Source organism: Atractosteus spatula, chromosome 2, assembly GCF_055471065.1.
Source record: "Atractosteus spatula isolate fAtrSpa1 chromosome 2, fAtrSpa1.hap1, whole genome shotgun sequence".
Classification (NCBI taxonomy): domain Eukaryota; kingdom Metazoa; phylum Chordata; class Actinopteri; order Semionotiformes; family Lepisosteidae; genus Atractosteus; species Atractosteus spatula.
Genome location: NC_142707.1, coordinates 2,213,850 through 2,230,555, shown reverse-complemented (window position 1 = coordinate 2,230,555; position 16,706 = coordinate 2,213,850). Strand labels below are relative to the sequence as shown.

Below are 16,706 nucleotides of genomic sequence, written 5' to 3'. Positions count from 1 at the left end.
TGGACTGCAGTGTGTTTAGGAGCCCAGTGTCGGGGTGTTTAGGAGCCCAGTGTCGGGGTGCTGGACTGCAGTGTGTTCAGGAGCCCAGTGTTGGAGTGCTGGACTGCGGTGTGTTCACGGGGTTAGCCATCTTCCCATTAAGGGTGCGGTTTGCTCTGCTAGGCTTTCCAGCAGCTCCTTCTGTGCCAAAGGCCTGGTGAAGTTGGGGGATATTCTGGCCGAATCCAGCCGTAAGTCTCAGACAGAGCCTGGAAGACCTTGGCTGTGGCTGTCCGTGGCAGACCTGCGTGTGTGTGGGACAAAGGTTTTGAGGACAGGGCTGTCTGAGCCGCGTGTTGGCACAGAAGCGAGTACAGTGAGGAGAATACTGCCGTTTGTCCAGCCTCGTTCCCAGGATAGTGCCCCCCCCTGCAGAGCCGGCTGCTTGGTCATATGAGAGTCAGGCTGTGTTAATGTGGCACCGGCCTGGGGCTGCGGGAGAGCGCTCTCTGCCCCGGGGCCAGCGAAGACCCCGGTCATGACTCGCTGAACTCGAGGTCGTCCGGGCGCTCCCAGCTCCAGCCAAGCCTCACACACTGGTGTCTCTGTTCCCTGCCTCTGGGACAATCCTGCCATTGACTGACCCCAGCTCCGCCTGTTCTTAAAGGACTCGCTCAGCAGCAGCTGCTGCCTCTTTGCTTTAGAGGCGAGGACCAACTTTACAGGGGCTCTGTCTCCCTAGTGGCTCCAACACTCCAGCGAGTGTCGGCACCATGATCACGGGTTCGAGCCTGGGCCCTGGCACTAGCCAGCTGTGGAGGGCAGGGTGGGGATTAGCCAGCCAGACCTTTCCCAGCCCTCAGACACTCCTTTGGGCTCCTGGGCTCTTGCAGGTTTGCAGGGCTTTGGGTGATTGGCATGCCTCTCCTCCAATCAGCGTTGACCCTCCAGCAGGGGGTGGTGCTGCCCGTGACATGTCAGCAGATGAATGGCTGGAAGGTGGGCGTGTCAGAGGAGCTACCTTCAGAGCCAATTAATTAATTCTAACCTTAGCCATAAAGTCTCCAGGATATTAGACTTGCTCTGACATAGATCATACATAAATGATGGATTTATATATGGAGGTAGTTGGGTCCTCTAGCAGTGTGTTTAAGCTGATATCCTCAGTTGGGGAAGAAGTGGCTTTGTTGCGGATGTGATTATTCTCGCTGTGGTCGTGTCTGATGATTGTCCCTCTCTGCAGCAGGTGGAATCATTTCGGGAACAGGGCTCTCTCTCTCTCTGTCCCTGCCTGGTCTCTTTCTCTGCGCCGCTGGCCCGTGTCTGGCTCATGCAGTTAGAAAATGAATTAGAAACAGCCCACAGTGATGTGCAGTGCATTTTCGTTTCCTGGGGTCGGGGTCGGGGGGGGGTTATGCCCATAAACCGGCGTTGTGCGTCTCATCCTTTCTCGCTCTCCGTCTCCCTCCCTCTCCTGTCTCGGCGAACACGCATCGATTTCGCACTCCACTGAGCCCAGACCAGCTCCATGGCCGAGGGCAGCAGAGAAGGTTAAAATCGGAGCTGAGCTCTGTTTTATCTCATTGTCTGTGGCTGCTGGTTTTATTTCTCCTCAGACGAATTGTGCACAGCTCCTGGTGCGTGCCAGCTGGAGAGCCCTGATGTGACTACGTGTTTTATTGGGTCGGGTCAGGAGGTGGATGGGGTGCAGAGTGGATAGGTCAGACACTGGCCAGCGTGCACGCAGGTTTGAAAACCCCATGTATAAAAAAAACATGTTAGGTAACAGATCCCAATTCCCATCGATGCAAAAAACGATCAGATTTAGACAATGAAGGTCTGATTCCCCTGCATAGTTGCACATTGAACTTCAGCATATTGTACAGCATCTATTCTTCTATCAGAATCCTTGCTCTTGGAGAAAAAGGTTGTAATCGGTTGCCCTTGAGATTTTCATCCTGTAATTCGGAACACTTTGAAGCGTAAAGCCCCCAAACCTTGTTAAAGCCTAGCAGAACAAACCGAAAAAAAAACGAGAAAAACAGGCCGCAAAAGTTTCACATACTTGTAAGAAAGATGTGAGGGTTGGAGTTCTTTGATCAACTTTGGGTAAAGTGCTTCTAGTGGTGGTGTGTGTGTGTCGTCTTAATATTTTGTTTTACAAAGATCTCCGCTTCGAAGAGAAGTGCTTTGTGGGGTACAGACCTAGTTTTCTCTCTGCCGTCACAAGTCCCAGATCGCCTTGCGGAGGAGTTCTGAGTCACTCTCCGACTTTTAACTGCGAGCTTCTCCTGAGACGGGCAAACGGGAGCCTGCGCTGATCCGTCTTTGTGTGCGGAGCTGGCTGGCTCCCTGGGAAGGGGGCTGGCAGGGATGTGGATCGGGGTGATCCCGGGAGCAGGCAGGGCGCTCGGAGCACACCGATTTCGATCCGGTAGCAAAACACCCCAGATTCCCTGAGGAAAATGCACTCGGCATCTGTATACACACGTTTTTTTTCCCAGATTTCCTTTCTCCAGGTGGAATTATTAATTTTTATATTATTTTACCCACCTCCAATGTTTTCTTTTAAAAAAAAAAGCTTGCCCCTTTTTTCCCCCATCTTGTCACAAGCAGCTCCCAGAATTTCATCCAACTGTTCCTGTAGAGAAACTACCCCAGGAAAGAAATGTGAACAAAAGAACCTCAGAACAATAAGTGCAGTTTCACATGCATCACTTGTCCTTCTCAGCTTCGTATTTTTCATGTTTCTGATGGAGTTTAAATAGTGTTGAATTTCCACCTCATAGACATTAAAAGAGTGAGCAGCAATGAGCCATTTTGTTTTGTGGATGTGATATCTACCCATTATTCATAATTATAATTAAATGTTCTTTCTCCATACTGCATCTTGCAAAACTATCACAAAACCCCAAGCTCCTTAAATCTCCTTGAAGGATCTCAAAGGATCTCGAGGATCGCAGTGAGTCAGTTGGGTAGTTTGCTCCCTTCCCCCACGCCTCTTGGTGTAAAGAAGCACCTCCTGTTCTCGCTCTGGAAAGCGTCAGCTCTGACGTTTGTACCGGTGCCTCGGGCCTCCGGTTCGCTGTTGAAGGTGACGCAGTTGAGCTGCTGCCCTACGCTGAGGGTTTAGAACGAGTTATAAATAGAGGCTCTGGCCAGGAAAGGAACAATGCTAAGGCTGACCACAAGCAGGGCAGTTATTTAACAGCAGCCCGTGGAAGAGTGTGGTCACCCCTGAACAATTCGGACATTCATCTTCGACCAGATGGGGCAATCGCGGGCCTGACGACTGGCTTTGCAGTTGAGCACTTCTTCTGGTTTTTCGTTTGCTGCTGAACGACTGACACATTTGCTAGTCGAGCTGCTCGGTAACTGGTTCCCAGATTTAAGAAATGTAATCTTATTGCCCAGGGTCTCGGTCGTTCTCGAAGAGCAGGGGTCTGTGGGTATGCATATTAACGAGGTCCTATCCAATCACAGCACTCTCTGGCGGGCAGCAGAGGGCAGCATTATGGAACAAGCAAAGGTTTGCTCCATGCTGGAAAGAGATGAAAGGAAACACAATATTTCGGCTGTGGAGCCTTCTTTGGGTGTGAGGAAATGGCACATTATGCCATGTTTGGTCAGGTAATGAGGACCTGCTGTAGGTAAACCCTAGGAAGGGATACCAGAATAGACAGAACACCAACGTACTTCATATTCGTACCTGTAATAGCTCTATCATCCAGGTTTACAGTGTATTTTCAGAGTATGCCAAGGCTGTGAATTATGGGAGTGAATGTTAATTATCACTTGCTGTTTCACAGTGCAGAGAGAGAGAGGACCAGACGTTCAGGTCCTATTTTTTTTTTCACACTTAAACACAGAATCAGAAGTGTTAGACAGTGATGCCCCCTCCAGCTCTGTGAAACGGCAAGAGATAATGTTCCTTTCCGTCATAAGTAGATAAAAAAATACTACCAAAGGCGGAATGAGTGAATATGCGAAACAGATAAATACAGGAGAGCAGGAGGCAGCAGGGCTTTTGGCAGTGAGCACCCTCAATAATCTGTGAGATCGATTGGCTTCCTTTCATTCCTGGGAAAGAGAGAAATAAGGAGTAACAGGTTGCCAAGGTGGATCACGTTAAAGGGGAAAAAAACAGAGAAGAGAAAGCAAAGCAAAATCTACTCTTTCCACTTTTTTGTCGCGCAAACCCGTCGGCTCTTCACACATTTTAATTTTACACTTAACTGAACATCAAAGAGATGTCTTATCGCGGCTTATCAGACAGTGCCAGCGGCGTGGTGATGCCGCTGTGTGCCGAGCTCTCCAACCCCCAGCCTGGTCCACGAAGCTGACAATCTCCTTATCAGCCCCGAAAAATGAATTACTCAGCGAAAAAACGGAGTCACTACGGCGGGAGGGAGCTGGTGTTGATACTGGAGGGCTGCTCGGCAGGAGCAGGGCCGTCTCTCTCTCCTCGGGGAGGGGGAACAGACGCAGGAAATGAGAAGAGGGAAGGAGAGCTGGCGCGCGCGGTCTCCCACGCCTGCCCCATCCCATCCCCCTGTCGGAGCCGGTGGAGCGAAAGCTGAAAGCAGACAGGGCCGTCTGCCTGGGGGGGGCTGACAGTGATTGGACGTGTCATCAGGTTGCGTCTGGGCAGGTGAGGCTGTTTTCTGGCTGGGCCCGGGCTTCAGGGCGCCCAGAGGCAAGGACATTCACAGCCGAAGCTGCGGTCGGTCGTGTTCCGAGTGTTTAACATCTAGACAGCCCAGCAGCTGGAGAACCGGGTTATTGAAGGAAAGCGCTGCAGAGCACAGCTGGAGTGCAGCGAGTGCTGTACCCTGGGAGATGTAGTCCTTTATGTTTGTTCTCTCTATTATCTCTGATTAGTTCTTGGGGCTGCTGACTGCGATTCCCAAGGCCCCCCGTTTCCTAAAGCCTTGTCAGAACAAAAGAAAACACCGCTGAGCATTGTTGCACAGTTTGTGCTGCGAAAGCACTCTGTTTCAAACACACATTGCGCTCTTTCCAAATGAAAGTTACAGTGCTTTTCCCTTCAGTCAAATTCACACCTAGCAAGTACCAGTTGTGATGTGCTGAGTCCTGGAACCAGTCGTCAGCTGCTTAACTAGCAGCCAAGTCCTCAAACTGGTTCTGTTTTTAAGATTGAATGCATTGATGAATGTGTGTATATGTTTTGCGGGAGCCATATGTATTACTACCAGTATGCGCTCAAATTCTGTGTCAATGTCAACGTAGTAACTCTAGACAAACAGACAACATAGGCACATCCCTGTGACATTTGTGACTATTTAAAAACCAAATGCCACCTTCTTTTAAATCTAAACTTGCCAGAACTATTTGTTTTGGGTCGACTTTCATTCTATGTGGAGTGATAAAAGTGGCACGAGAGTCTATGGGATGTCCCTGAAGTCTGTTCTTTCAGCCAGCTCCTGGGCTTTGTCTTGGACAGACTCGGAGCTGGGCCCGTGTGTGTCGCCGGTCTTTTGAAAGCGCGCCGTGGTGACTTGGCAGCACTTTGGTCGCAGTGCAGGAGGGAGCACGCTTGTGACCCGGGGCAAGGCATCTTCTCTAACCCCGACTTCAATGATCCTGGCGCGGGCCGGGCTGGTCCGCAGGCCGGAGGGGGCTGCTCCAGGGCCTCTGGCCCAGCTGGCTGTGGCTCCTGCATTGCTGAGCGCCCCAGAGCCATCCACCTCACTTGTGTTCTGCTTGAGATAGGAGAGGATTGGAACAAGCCAGCTCTGCATCTGAAGGCTGACGGGGTGACAGGATTCGATAGTGGCTCATGGGCCAGGTGTCCACACTCTCCTCCATGCCCTCAAGGTCGTTGCTCTATCGCACAGCTGGCATTAGAAATTGTCACCCTAACATTTGAGAATAAAGTCTCGTCAGCTGGACTGAGAGCTGCGCGGCTCCTGGGCCTTATTGTCCGCAGGTTCCCAGTCCACTCTGCCCGTAGTGATCTAATTGAGATGAGGGCCCAGTTTAATGCTTTTCAGAGCTCTCCAGCTGCTGATTGAAAGAACCTGCAGGATTGTGGCCTCCACCTTAATAGAGTTGTGTTGTAATCATATCCTGGAACTTCATCTCTCCGACAGCTTCTGAATCCATCCCGTTAAACCCACAGCTACCTGTGCCAGAGCATTAGTATTGTTCCCACGTTGAAGCAGATGAGTTCAGAACGGATTCTCGTTTACTAGGATGACCTGGCCAGCAGGTTCGCACCACTGCTGCAGAGATGAGAACTGAAAGAGAGAAAAGAACCGTCAATACACAGAACAGAACACAACGCGACAGTGTTAACGAGGGCGGGTGTCAGGCAGGAGCGATTTAATCACAGCAGCGGAACGCCCTCAGATACGAGGGTGGACAGCTCCAGCGCGCTCTGCGGATTGTTCCAGTCGCTGGCAGAGGCAAACGGAAATGATTTGTGCCTAAAATCAGCACTCCTGGGAGGCGCAGTCTGATGATAAAAGCTCTGCATCTTCAATTGTAAGCTAAGTGCAATGGATTATGAAAAGATGAAGGTTATATCCTGATTAAAGTCTGTTAATTGATTTGGAGCGGCGAGGTGTGGTGCGTGGAGTGGGCCGGTCAATCAAAGAACGCAGATCACCACGATGAGTGTGGAAGGGGCGCCAGCGGCCAGTCCTGTGGCAGAACGATTCCCAAGAGCAGTGTCAAGAGTCCACCCTGTACGCAACATCACTGGAGTTCAGGATGGGGAATCGAGACATTGGGACTAGTGTTCACCTGGAGCAGCGTCTGACAAGACCGGCTGTGATTAGGAAAAACAAGTCTGCATTGATTTTAGCTAATATTATCAATATGCGTTTTGAAAGTTAGAGGACTTTCCAGCCAGGTGCCTAGATAGTTATAAACCTCGACTTGCTCCACCTTGGCCTCAAAGTAAAAGTGTGATCATTGTTAAGGGAGCAGTGTTCAATAAAAATAATGCAAGCCATGGACGTATTTTTCAGCCTGCTGAATTTTGTCAAAAATAAGCTGCAGATTGGTCGTTAGTGATGACAAGGTGGGTCCACTTAAGTGTGATGTCAGTGTAGAGGTGGATGTGAGAGTCGCCTGTTGCCTCAGCAGTATTGATAAGGGAAATGGAGAAAGGACCAGGACCCCATACAGAACTCTCTTTGCAACATCTCTGTCAGATTTTACACACTCTATGCGGTTCTGTAAGTAATGGGGTCTCAGCCCATGCAAAGACATTCATAACAAGATTAGTAGTACACAACCATTTCAAAATGATTTGGTAATCAATGGTTTTGAAAGCATTAGAAATGCATGACTGTGCAAGTAACCATTATAAATTGGGTGCAAAAGAGCAAATAGCTGTACTATGCCAAACCATATCTCCTTATACTGAGATATTTGCTACCAGATTATACTGCTCGGGCAGGTCCCTGTTTAATTAGTTTTGTCTGGTTTTTAAAGTGTTTTCTTCATTCAGCTCAAGAGAAAGCTATTCGTTATAATCAGGTTTAACTGTTTGCATTGAGGAGCTCAGCTCAAATAGGGCTTTTTATAAGGACAGGAAGGGTCATCCTGTATAAAAAGCCTGCTGTAAACCAGATCGCAATGCCTGCTGCTGAACCTGGAATGCGGTAATAAAACTGTGCTGTCGCGCTGCGCCGTAGTGAGCACAATGGTGCCACCCCTCACACAAAGCGTTGTGCAGAGTGGCCACACAGCAGTGTGCCCGGCGCTGCTGTAGGGGTCACCGCACTGCATTCCAGGAGGTCGCAGAAGAATTGACATCCAGCTGGAGAACAAAGAGCATGTTTGTTGTTTTTTTCCCCCCAACGAGCATTGACATCAAAGCCTCCTCTCACCCCTCCTGTCTGCATGGGAACTCAATCAGTAGTTAATAGTAGGGTGAGTGACAGAGGCACGGTAGCGCTGGAGGTCATGAGCCAGCATCCTGCAGGCCAGGGGGGAGGGGGCTGAGCCAGTCTCCTAAGTCAAAGAAGTCTAGTGTTGTCCCAGCCTGGAGCATAAGGGATGCTCACATCCAACTTCGGCGGGGTGGGGGGGCGGGGTGCACCCTACTGTTTCAACACCCCTGGGTTACGGTCTACACTGGAGGGGGGCGGGGGGCTGCTTAGACCTGCCCTGCTGATAGTTACACAAACTGAACGCTGTCCTGATCACCAGAAGCGAAGCTCAGCTTGGCACTCTTGGCACTGCAGCTCCTAGTCCTCGGGTCGATGGCGGAGTGCAGTTCAGGCGTTCATTTCCCTCTTTTCCATGGAGGAGAGCAGCTCTCCCCTGTACAGCCTGTTGGTGATGTGAGGGGGGGGGACCTGTGTGCAGGGACGCCAGTGGACGGGCTGGCCGATGTGCATCGTCACCTGTGGGCGGACGGTTTCCAGAGCGATCGGGGGGGGCGGCGCCAGCGAGAGCCGCGCTGTCCGAGCTCGAGCTCGATCGGCCGCTGCTCGCGGCTCATTGCTTGCCCAGCGGGGCCTGATGTGCGCCTCGCCCCCGACAGCATGAAGCCGAGGGGAAGGCACAGTGAGAGGGATCGTGAATGGGGAAACCGTGCGGGAGGAAAGTCATTGCATCGCATTAGAATGGCGGCACGTTTCCGCGAGGAAGTGTTCTTGGGGACGTTGTAAGAACATCAAGGCCGTAGTCAGGAGGAGGGAAGTCTTTTGGTAGTTAGTATCTAGTGGATCCAAGGGCCTGATGCTTTCATGTCATTTCCATCTCCTTCCCAACAAGAGAGACGGTGTTCAGTGTCTCAGTGTTACAGGACTCGGATGCAGTGTGTTCAGTGTCTCAGTGTTATAAGACTGGGCCAGAGTGTGTTCAGTGTCTCAGTGTAACAGGACTTGGATGCAGTGTGTTCAGGAGCTGAGGGTTACAGGGCTGGGCCGCAGTGTGTTCAGTGTCTCATTGTTATAGGACTGGGCTACAGTGTGTTCAGTGTCTCAGTGTTACAGGGCTGGGCCGCAGCGTGTTCAGGAGCTGAGGGTTACAGGACTGGGCCGCAGTGTGTTCAGTGTCTCAGTGTTACAGGACTCGGATGCAGTGTGTCCAGGAGCTGAGGGTTACAGGACTGGGCTGCAGTGTGTTCAGTTGTTCAGCGTTACAGGACTGAGCCGTTAAGTGAAAAGAAGAATAAAGAATAAATTCTTAAAAAGGATAAAGAGGACGAGAGGAAGAGCTTGCTTAAGGTGCGTGGCTGCAGCAGTGCGGAGGCCCGGAGATTTTGAGGATGGCATCAATCAGCAGATAACAGGCTTCATGGTTTAGAGTGCGTGTAGGCAGTAAATGGGATTTGGGAAGAAAGTGTACATGTAAGCAACTGCTAATGTTGCCAATTTTCCTGGCTACTCTGGGAAGCACTGACAGGCTGGTGAGAGTGGCACTCTGTGTGCACGCTGGAGGCCGTGCCTTTTAATGTCTCAACAGAGAGAAGTGCTTCGCTGCTTGAGAGCTGGGATCCGCTCGGCTCACCGGCGATAAGGTTAATGGAAATGCTGTCGACAGGCCATAAACTGCCAAGGCTCTCTTAATGGGGTGCTAATCAACGTTGGAGGGTTCTTGGGAAAGCTCGGAGTAAGACAGCTTTGTTAGCGGTACTGGGCGCCATGCACCACACGCAGCAGGGCAAGGGCTCAGAGCCAGAGACTGGACTCAGGCCTGCCTGCTGGCCAGCGCAGCACCCGGAGAGGCAGCGGGCAGCTTTGCGAAACTCGATCTGGACCGCACAACCGGCCAGTCTTGCTCAGGGGTCCCACAATTCCCTGTGAGCAGGACAGCGGTACAGACGTCAGCTTGTGCAACTGCGGTTCCGTCGGGGAATCGGGAACAGATTGGAAGGTGTTCAGAGAACTCCGAATTGCATTTCATTTCTGTATGTAGGTCATGCATTTCAATATTTCACCAAGGCGGAAGCAGCAGCAGATTTTCGGGTTATTTTCAGTGTAATTAAAAGCAGGGGAGTGGGATCTGCCGTCTTGCTCTGTGGTGCGAGTGGAGAAAGTGAAATTCAATCTGCCGGCTCCCCCAACTGTCCGCTTATCTTCCTCTTCAAAGTCGAATTCGAACCGTTTATCCGGCGCTTGTCTCACTCATGCCCTGCAACTAATTACAGCTCGTTACTGAAAACGAGCAAGGGAGAGATGTGGTGGGGGTTTAGCCGGGGATGGGGGGGGGTCTATTAATTTCTCCGGCATCCAGACGCTGTGAACGCTGAAAACGAGCGCAATCAAAGTTCGAACGAGCCCAGACATCGGAGCTCGACGGCAGAGGGCTTCCTCCCTTCGTCTGGGTGCATTATGGAGGTATTGTGTGGAATTAGATCAAATTGACTCCCATTAAGGAAAATGGTCATGGTGGAGCGCGCGTGCATGCAGACACACGTGCACAGGAACAGACTCGGAGGCATTTCAACACAGACAGAGAATCGGGCCACACCAGTGCCGGACCATCCGGGGAGCCAACACCAGCGCACGAGCACGTGGGGTCTGAGAAAAGCACACGGCCGTGCCTTTTCTCCTGACTCTGCTCTGGAGGCTTTTTAGCAGCTCGTGTCGGCTCCCCGCCCAGCAGCACTCGGCCGCCGGGGGCCAGTGTGGGGGCTGTCGGAAAGAAGTGATCGGGTGTGAGCCAAAATGGTTTGGTGAGGAGCTGTGCTGAAACCCCCATCAAGCGTGAGACGGTTCCACAGGCATGGCCATGTATCCCATGTATCCCATGTATCCCATGTATCCCATGTCGCACTTCTAGGTATCCAGTAGCTCAGTCTTCACAGGCAACTGTTGCAAGACAGTACTGCAACACCTTCTCCACGAAGTGGCACTCAATCAAGTCCTGTCACTCTGCCGCGTCATCGGTCTCCGATGCACACAGGGTAGTCGCAGAAGGGATTTGACGCAGGGATTCAGAATCTTTAAAAGTATCGACACAGCCGGCCAAGAGGACTCTCTCAGACCCGGCAGTGAACCCAGGGCTCTGGAGCGGAAGTGGAGTGCGGGAGGGAGCAGTTAAGGCTGGAGAGGAGCTGGGCCTCTGTTGTGTGGAGCACACAGCCCAGCCGCGCTGTTGAAGATATCTCTCTCGGGTCACGCAGGAGATTTTTCTGTGTAATAAGTTCCGAGCAGCTGTGGTTTCCTATTTCATCACCCTCCAAAGACATGCTTGCAGTTTTAATTGGCTCCTGGGAAAACTGGCCCCGGTGTGTCTGTCTGTGCCCTGTGATGGACAGGCGTCCCATCCAGGCTGGACCCTGCCTTGTGCCTGTTGCCTGCTGGGAGAGGCTCCGGCTCCTCTGTGACCCTGTGTGGGATAAAGCAGTTTGAAAATGGATGGATGGAAGTTTCTAACAGCCATCCAAATGTGAATAGCCTCTTTTATGCATCTAAGATTCTTGATATATGTCTAAGAAAAATGCCCTGTCTTATCATACCCTACTGAGGGTTCATCTTTAAGGTACTGTGAGTGAGTGAACTGGCATGCACCTGCTGAAATCCACACATTTATTTTTGAATATTGCATCAAATGTGCCTTAAGGTCATTCTTAACTTGTCAGTTATTATTCAGTCCTTTTTTATAATTTATAACTCTGAATCAGGCTTTTGTGCTATATTTTCTGCCTCTGGAAACGGACATTTCTCCACTCTCGTGAAAACAGCGCTGACTCTGTATCGGGCAGAGCTATCTGGCTTATCGTTGTGCTTTGGAGCTCATCGCAGCACCCCGAAAGAAAAGGGGTGTCACTTTCCGCATAGCTCTGCCTGAAGTCTGGCGGGGCTTGTTGACGTGACTTGGGCTTCAGGGGACTGTGGGACCAGGGATGTCGTGTCTTCGCAGGAGCTCTGCAGAGGAGACAGGACAGATATTGCAGTTCTGGGTCATTTCTCATCCCAGGAGATGGGGGATTTCTGAGCAGAGCAAACAGACGTCAGTTTGAGGAGAGTGTTTGTTTTTCTTCTTTTTTTCCTGGCACAGTGGAAAGCCGACGAGCAGATAAATAAGTTAGAACAGCCTAGTTTGCCCATGTGGATGGATGGTTTCTGTAGACTGGGTAATTGTCTTCCATTAGCTGTCCCTTTATTACAAACGAAGCACGCTTTTTTTTCAGGCTTGGTTTTTTCTTCACATGAAAGCAATTCTCTGAAAAACTGCTGGATTCATGGGAAACAGTAGCATGTAAGCAGCTTTGAAGTGAAACCCTTGTTTAAAATTATCTGCTTTTTATTAAAATAACAGGAAACGAATCGCTTTTTACCCCTTTAGTACCTTAATCCAAGTAAGTCTCATTTCTAGCGGGGGATGTCTGGTGTTGCCAAAGGGGAATGCGTGTCAGTGGCAGTTCTAATTACTGCAGAAACCGCTCAGATCATTCAGACTGTTTGCTGCAGAGCTAAGCAAAGCTCTTGATGCTGTTCATATTTGATTTGGAAGTGTTTAAACTCCTGCGCTGCGTGAGAGCCGAGGGGGGAGTGGGCACGTTCGGACTGCTGACTGTGGGAGGCAGGGGGCGCTCTAGTCCCAGATAGCAGGAGGGACAGCAGGCTTTCAGTATGACACAGCTGTCAGTGACTGAGTCGAGACGGACTGCAGACTGCAAGACCTAAGAGCACGATAACAGTTTACAAACCAGAGGAGCCATTCTGCCCACGTGGCCTGTTAAGTAGCAGGTGACTGATCCCAGGATCTCATCCTCCTGTGTCTTGAAACAAGCCAGGGTACCGGCTTCAATCGCATGTTTGGGGCAGCTTGTTCCACACCCCTGCCACCCTTTGAGTAAAGAAGGGGTCCCATAGTCCTGATTCGAAGATCTCATCCAGCCATCTCTTGAAAAAAGCAAGGGTTTCGGCTTCGACAACGTGGCTGGGTGGCTTGTTCCACGCTCCCACAAGCCTTTGTGTACAGACGTGGCTCCTGGTCTGGGTTTTCAATGCACTTCCACTTGTGCCCCGTGGTTCAGGTTTCTCTGCTGCCAAGCCTGAAGCAGCTCAGGGTTTGTGGCAGCTGTGGACCAAGGCAGCAGCTATGTTTGTAGACAGTACTTCCAGTTTCAGCCTCTCTGATGTCAGCAGGGATCCGACGGCATATTAATATCCTCCTCCTGGTGGCGACAGCCTCGCCTTTTTAATTGACTGACAGGAGACTCCGGCGATTTACAATGCAGATTCATAAAGCTGACGGGCGCGCCCCAAGTGCGCCCGATGCTCTTTTCAGATACCGAATATGAAAAAGTGATTTAGTGCCTCTTCTGAATACCAACACCATACAAATTAGGTGCCACCCGATAAGATTTATTACAGAAGATGCCGCGCAGTTGCATCATTGTTAACATGACAGTTGTGTCCGCAGAGAAGTAAAAAAAAATGGAGAGACTTCATTCCTGCTAAGGCTTGCGCAGTGATTTATTAGTTCTTGACTGGCAAATTGCTTTTACAGCCTCCCTGATTATTCTTTCAGTGTTAAAGAGATAACAGATCACACTAAATATCCTTTACGGCGCAGTGGAGGGCAGTGGAGAGGTGCCTGCAGGGTGTCCCACCTGTTGCACTGGCTCCTGGGAGCTGCTGCTGGTCCCCCATTGGCGGTGGGGACTGTGACGCGGCTCTTCTGCCGAGACAATAGCCTTTCAAAAGGGCCTGAATGCCAGGAAATCCTCAGGGAGCCCTGGCTTGGTGTTGATGCCCCTGAGAAAGCAGCTGCATGAGAGTGCCGACAGATCAATCTGCGTGTCAGCGGAGCACCCCTGTGTGACTCTGTGTGACTGGAAACAGCACTCTGGCATGCTCGCATGGTATTTTCTCTTAGTTTTTGATCTGGGCGTTGCACCTCCAGAGCTGGTGATGCCCTGGATGAAGAGCAGGAGGTCCTAGACATGCCCACACTGTCTGAGATGACAGTGATGTAATACTTCTGTGCAATGAGAGTGATGTAATATTTCTGTGCTATGAGTATGATGTCATCCTTCTGTCCGGATGAGAGATGAAATACGTCTGTGCTACGAGTACGATATAATACTTCTGCACTATGAGTACGATGTCATCCTTCTTTGCAGATGAGAGTGATGCAATACTTCTGTGCTATGAGTATGATGTCATCCTTCTGTCCGGATGAGAGTGATGCAATACTGCTGCGCTATGAGTATGATGTCATCCTTCTGTGCGGATGGGGTTGACAGCATGAGCACACATTATTCCACTGTCTCAGTGAACGCGTGGGTTAATGGCTGGACAAAGCAGTGATTCTTTTCCCCTTTTTCTCCTTCCCATCTCCCGCTCTTCCTTTCAGGGATGCCCGCAAATCCTCGCGACGAACGACATCCTGGTCCCGGCAGGGATGGTGCGGCCGATCACTCTCCGCGCTCGCAACCTGCCCCAGCCCCAGTCTGGCCAGAAGAACTACGAGTGCGTCTTCAGCATCCAGGGCAAGGTCCAGCGCGTGCCCGCCGTGCGCTTCAACAGCTCCTGCATCCAGTGCCAGAACACCTCGGTGAGGCGCGGGTTCGCGGCCGGTGTGGACCTGTGAATGAGTGCGTTGTGCCGACCCGGAGATAATGTCAAGCAGAGCCGTGCAGCACGCTGACGGCGGAGTCTGAGGGCACGGCGCGAGGGGGGGAGGTGGCTCTCAGGGTGCAGAGTCCGGGCTTTGCTCGCAGACGAGATGAAAGAGACGATGTCTGGCTCTTCGGAGTCCAGCCACTGACGTCATGCACAGTTGCACTCCATTAGCAGGGCATTGAAACTGGTTTGAATTTCAACACATTTTAGCAGTGCATTGAAGGCACAAATCTACAACAATTAAAAATAGCACTTTTTCAGTTTAAATCACAGGCTTCTTGGTGCCCTTGCAGGTCTAACCCCCTGGACCTTGGGGTGGGAGTGAACCATGGGAGGGTGTCATCACTGTTGATACAGGCTGGGGTGGATACCAGGTCATCTTGCGTGCTTGAGTGTTTCAGGATGTGGAGCGTTTTTAGAAGGAGGTACTTTTCAGAAGTGCAAAAACGGGCAAATTTTTCACCCACCCGAGAGAGCTTTTTGGAGAAAACCAGGAGGGGGGTGCCTTTTGTGGAGTCTAGTGTCCATGAATTTGAAAAGAAACTACAAAAAGAACCTAAAAGGAACGCGACTGAAGCTTGAGCCGTTTTGTGATCCGAACTGCTGTCTCGCCCCGTCTCTCTCATTGACGTTACAGACGGCGGCCTCATGTTTCCCCATCTGGTTGTCACGGTTACCCTGGGGAATCTTGTAAAACAATTAGCAGACCACAGGAAGTGGGGCCTGATTTGGTTAATGTGATGCAGCGAAAGAGAATGGGGTGGGGTGGAGTGGGGGGAGGGGTGGTGGCAGGTTGGAAACAAGTGAATGATCTGTTTCTACAACGGAGTGTGTCCCCTCTTGCCCTTTGACCTTCCAGGGTCAGAGGCGACCCGGTGGCCCCCTGTCTTTGACAAGGCAATTAACATCCCGTGGCCAATTTCATCATGGGGGTGGTGTTTGTCCTCCAGTGATCTGGGCGGATCGCTTGTCACTCTTTCTGAAGTCGCCCTCAGGCTGCACGTGGCCCTCATTTCGGAGGCCTGTCAGTCTGCAGTGATGTGTTCATCAGGGCTCCAGGCCTTCCGTCCTCACTCTCTCTCTCTCTCTCCTTCCCTCAGACACGCCTGGGCGTCACTCGCAGTCAGAGAGACGAGGGCCTTAGAAAACTCAAACGTTCTTGAAAACTGACAGAACTCCCGCTGAGGTATCAAGGGAGAGTAAGAACGGGTACAGACGCGAGGAGGGCATTCAGCCCGCCTGGGCCGGTGCATCCCACCCCGAGATCTCAGCCAGCTTTTCCTTGAAGGGAGCTGCAGGCTATCTGCTTCAGCAGCATGGCTGGGCAGCTTTGTTCCACACCCCCACCACCCTTTGTGTAAAGATGTGCCTCCAGTTTCCGCTTGCGTCCTCTGGTTTCCGTTTCACGGTTTCGGTGCCTTTCAGGATTTGCAAGATTTGTGTCATGTCCCCCCCTCAGCTTTCTCTGTACAACACCAAAACGGTTCTGTTCCTTCAGCCTGTCAGCGGAGAGTGTTCCCTTATTTTACTGTATATCCTCGCGTTTTGTTTGCCTTTCTTGTCGCTTCCCCATGTTGTGTATCCTGTACTGTATCATGAAGACATTGACAAGCAGCCACATGCACTTGCAGCTTCTGAGCTCAGCTTTCTTTCATGAGCTCTTCGCCTCTTGTAGCCCATAAGAGCCCTCGAGCCTGAAGTGGGGTCTGTGCAGTGCTCTGCCTGCAGCCCCTGTCCTCTCTCTCTCTCTCTCTGGGAGATGCTCAGATTAATGGGCAGTCTGATTACTTGTGACATGCAGGAGCAGGAGAGTTTCATCCCTCCTTGCCTGTCTCCCCACGCTCTTGTCTCTTGTCCACGGGCACAAGATGAATCTCTCTTAAATATTAATCTGCTGTGAGATGAGACTCACTGCAAATTACACCCCCCCCAGCCCAGGGAACTCCTGCCTGCGGACCCCAGCATCTAACATTGCAGCACAGTGGGGATCGATCAATACTGTCATTGGCACGCTGGTCCACCTCCATTCCAGATTCCAGCGGTGTGTGTGTGCGGCCAGGTGACTGAGCCTGGGGAGGGTCAGTGAGGGCTGAGTCGGTTGTTCCCCTGACTTGCCTGCTTCAGATTCTGCATTTGAGGCAGTCCGAACCTGGCCCGACAGGC

At 51.3% G+C, this 16,706-nt stretch overlaps 1 protein-coding gene across 1 annotated transcript in view; it reads left to right on the top strand.

The window, feature by feature from the left end:
* Positions 1-16,706, top strand: part of plxna3 (plexin A3) — a 133,318-nt gene that overhangs the window by 79,863 nt on the left and 36,749 nt on the right. Inside the window, exon 10 of the mRNA XM_088937736.1 lies at positions 14,275-14,475. Coding sequence (XP_088793862.1) covers positions 14,275-14,475 — 201 coding nt within the window. The remainder of the gene's footprint in view (positions 1-14,274; positions 14,476-16,706) is intronic.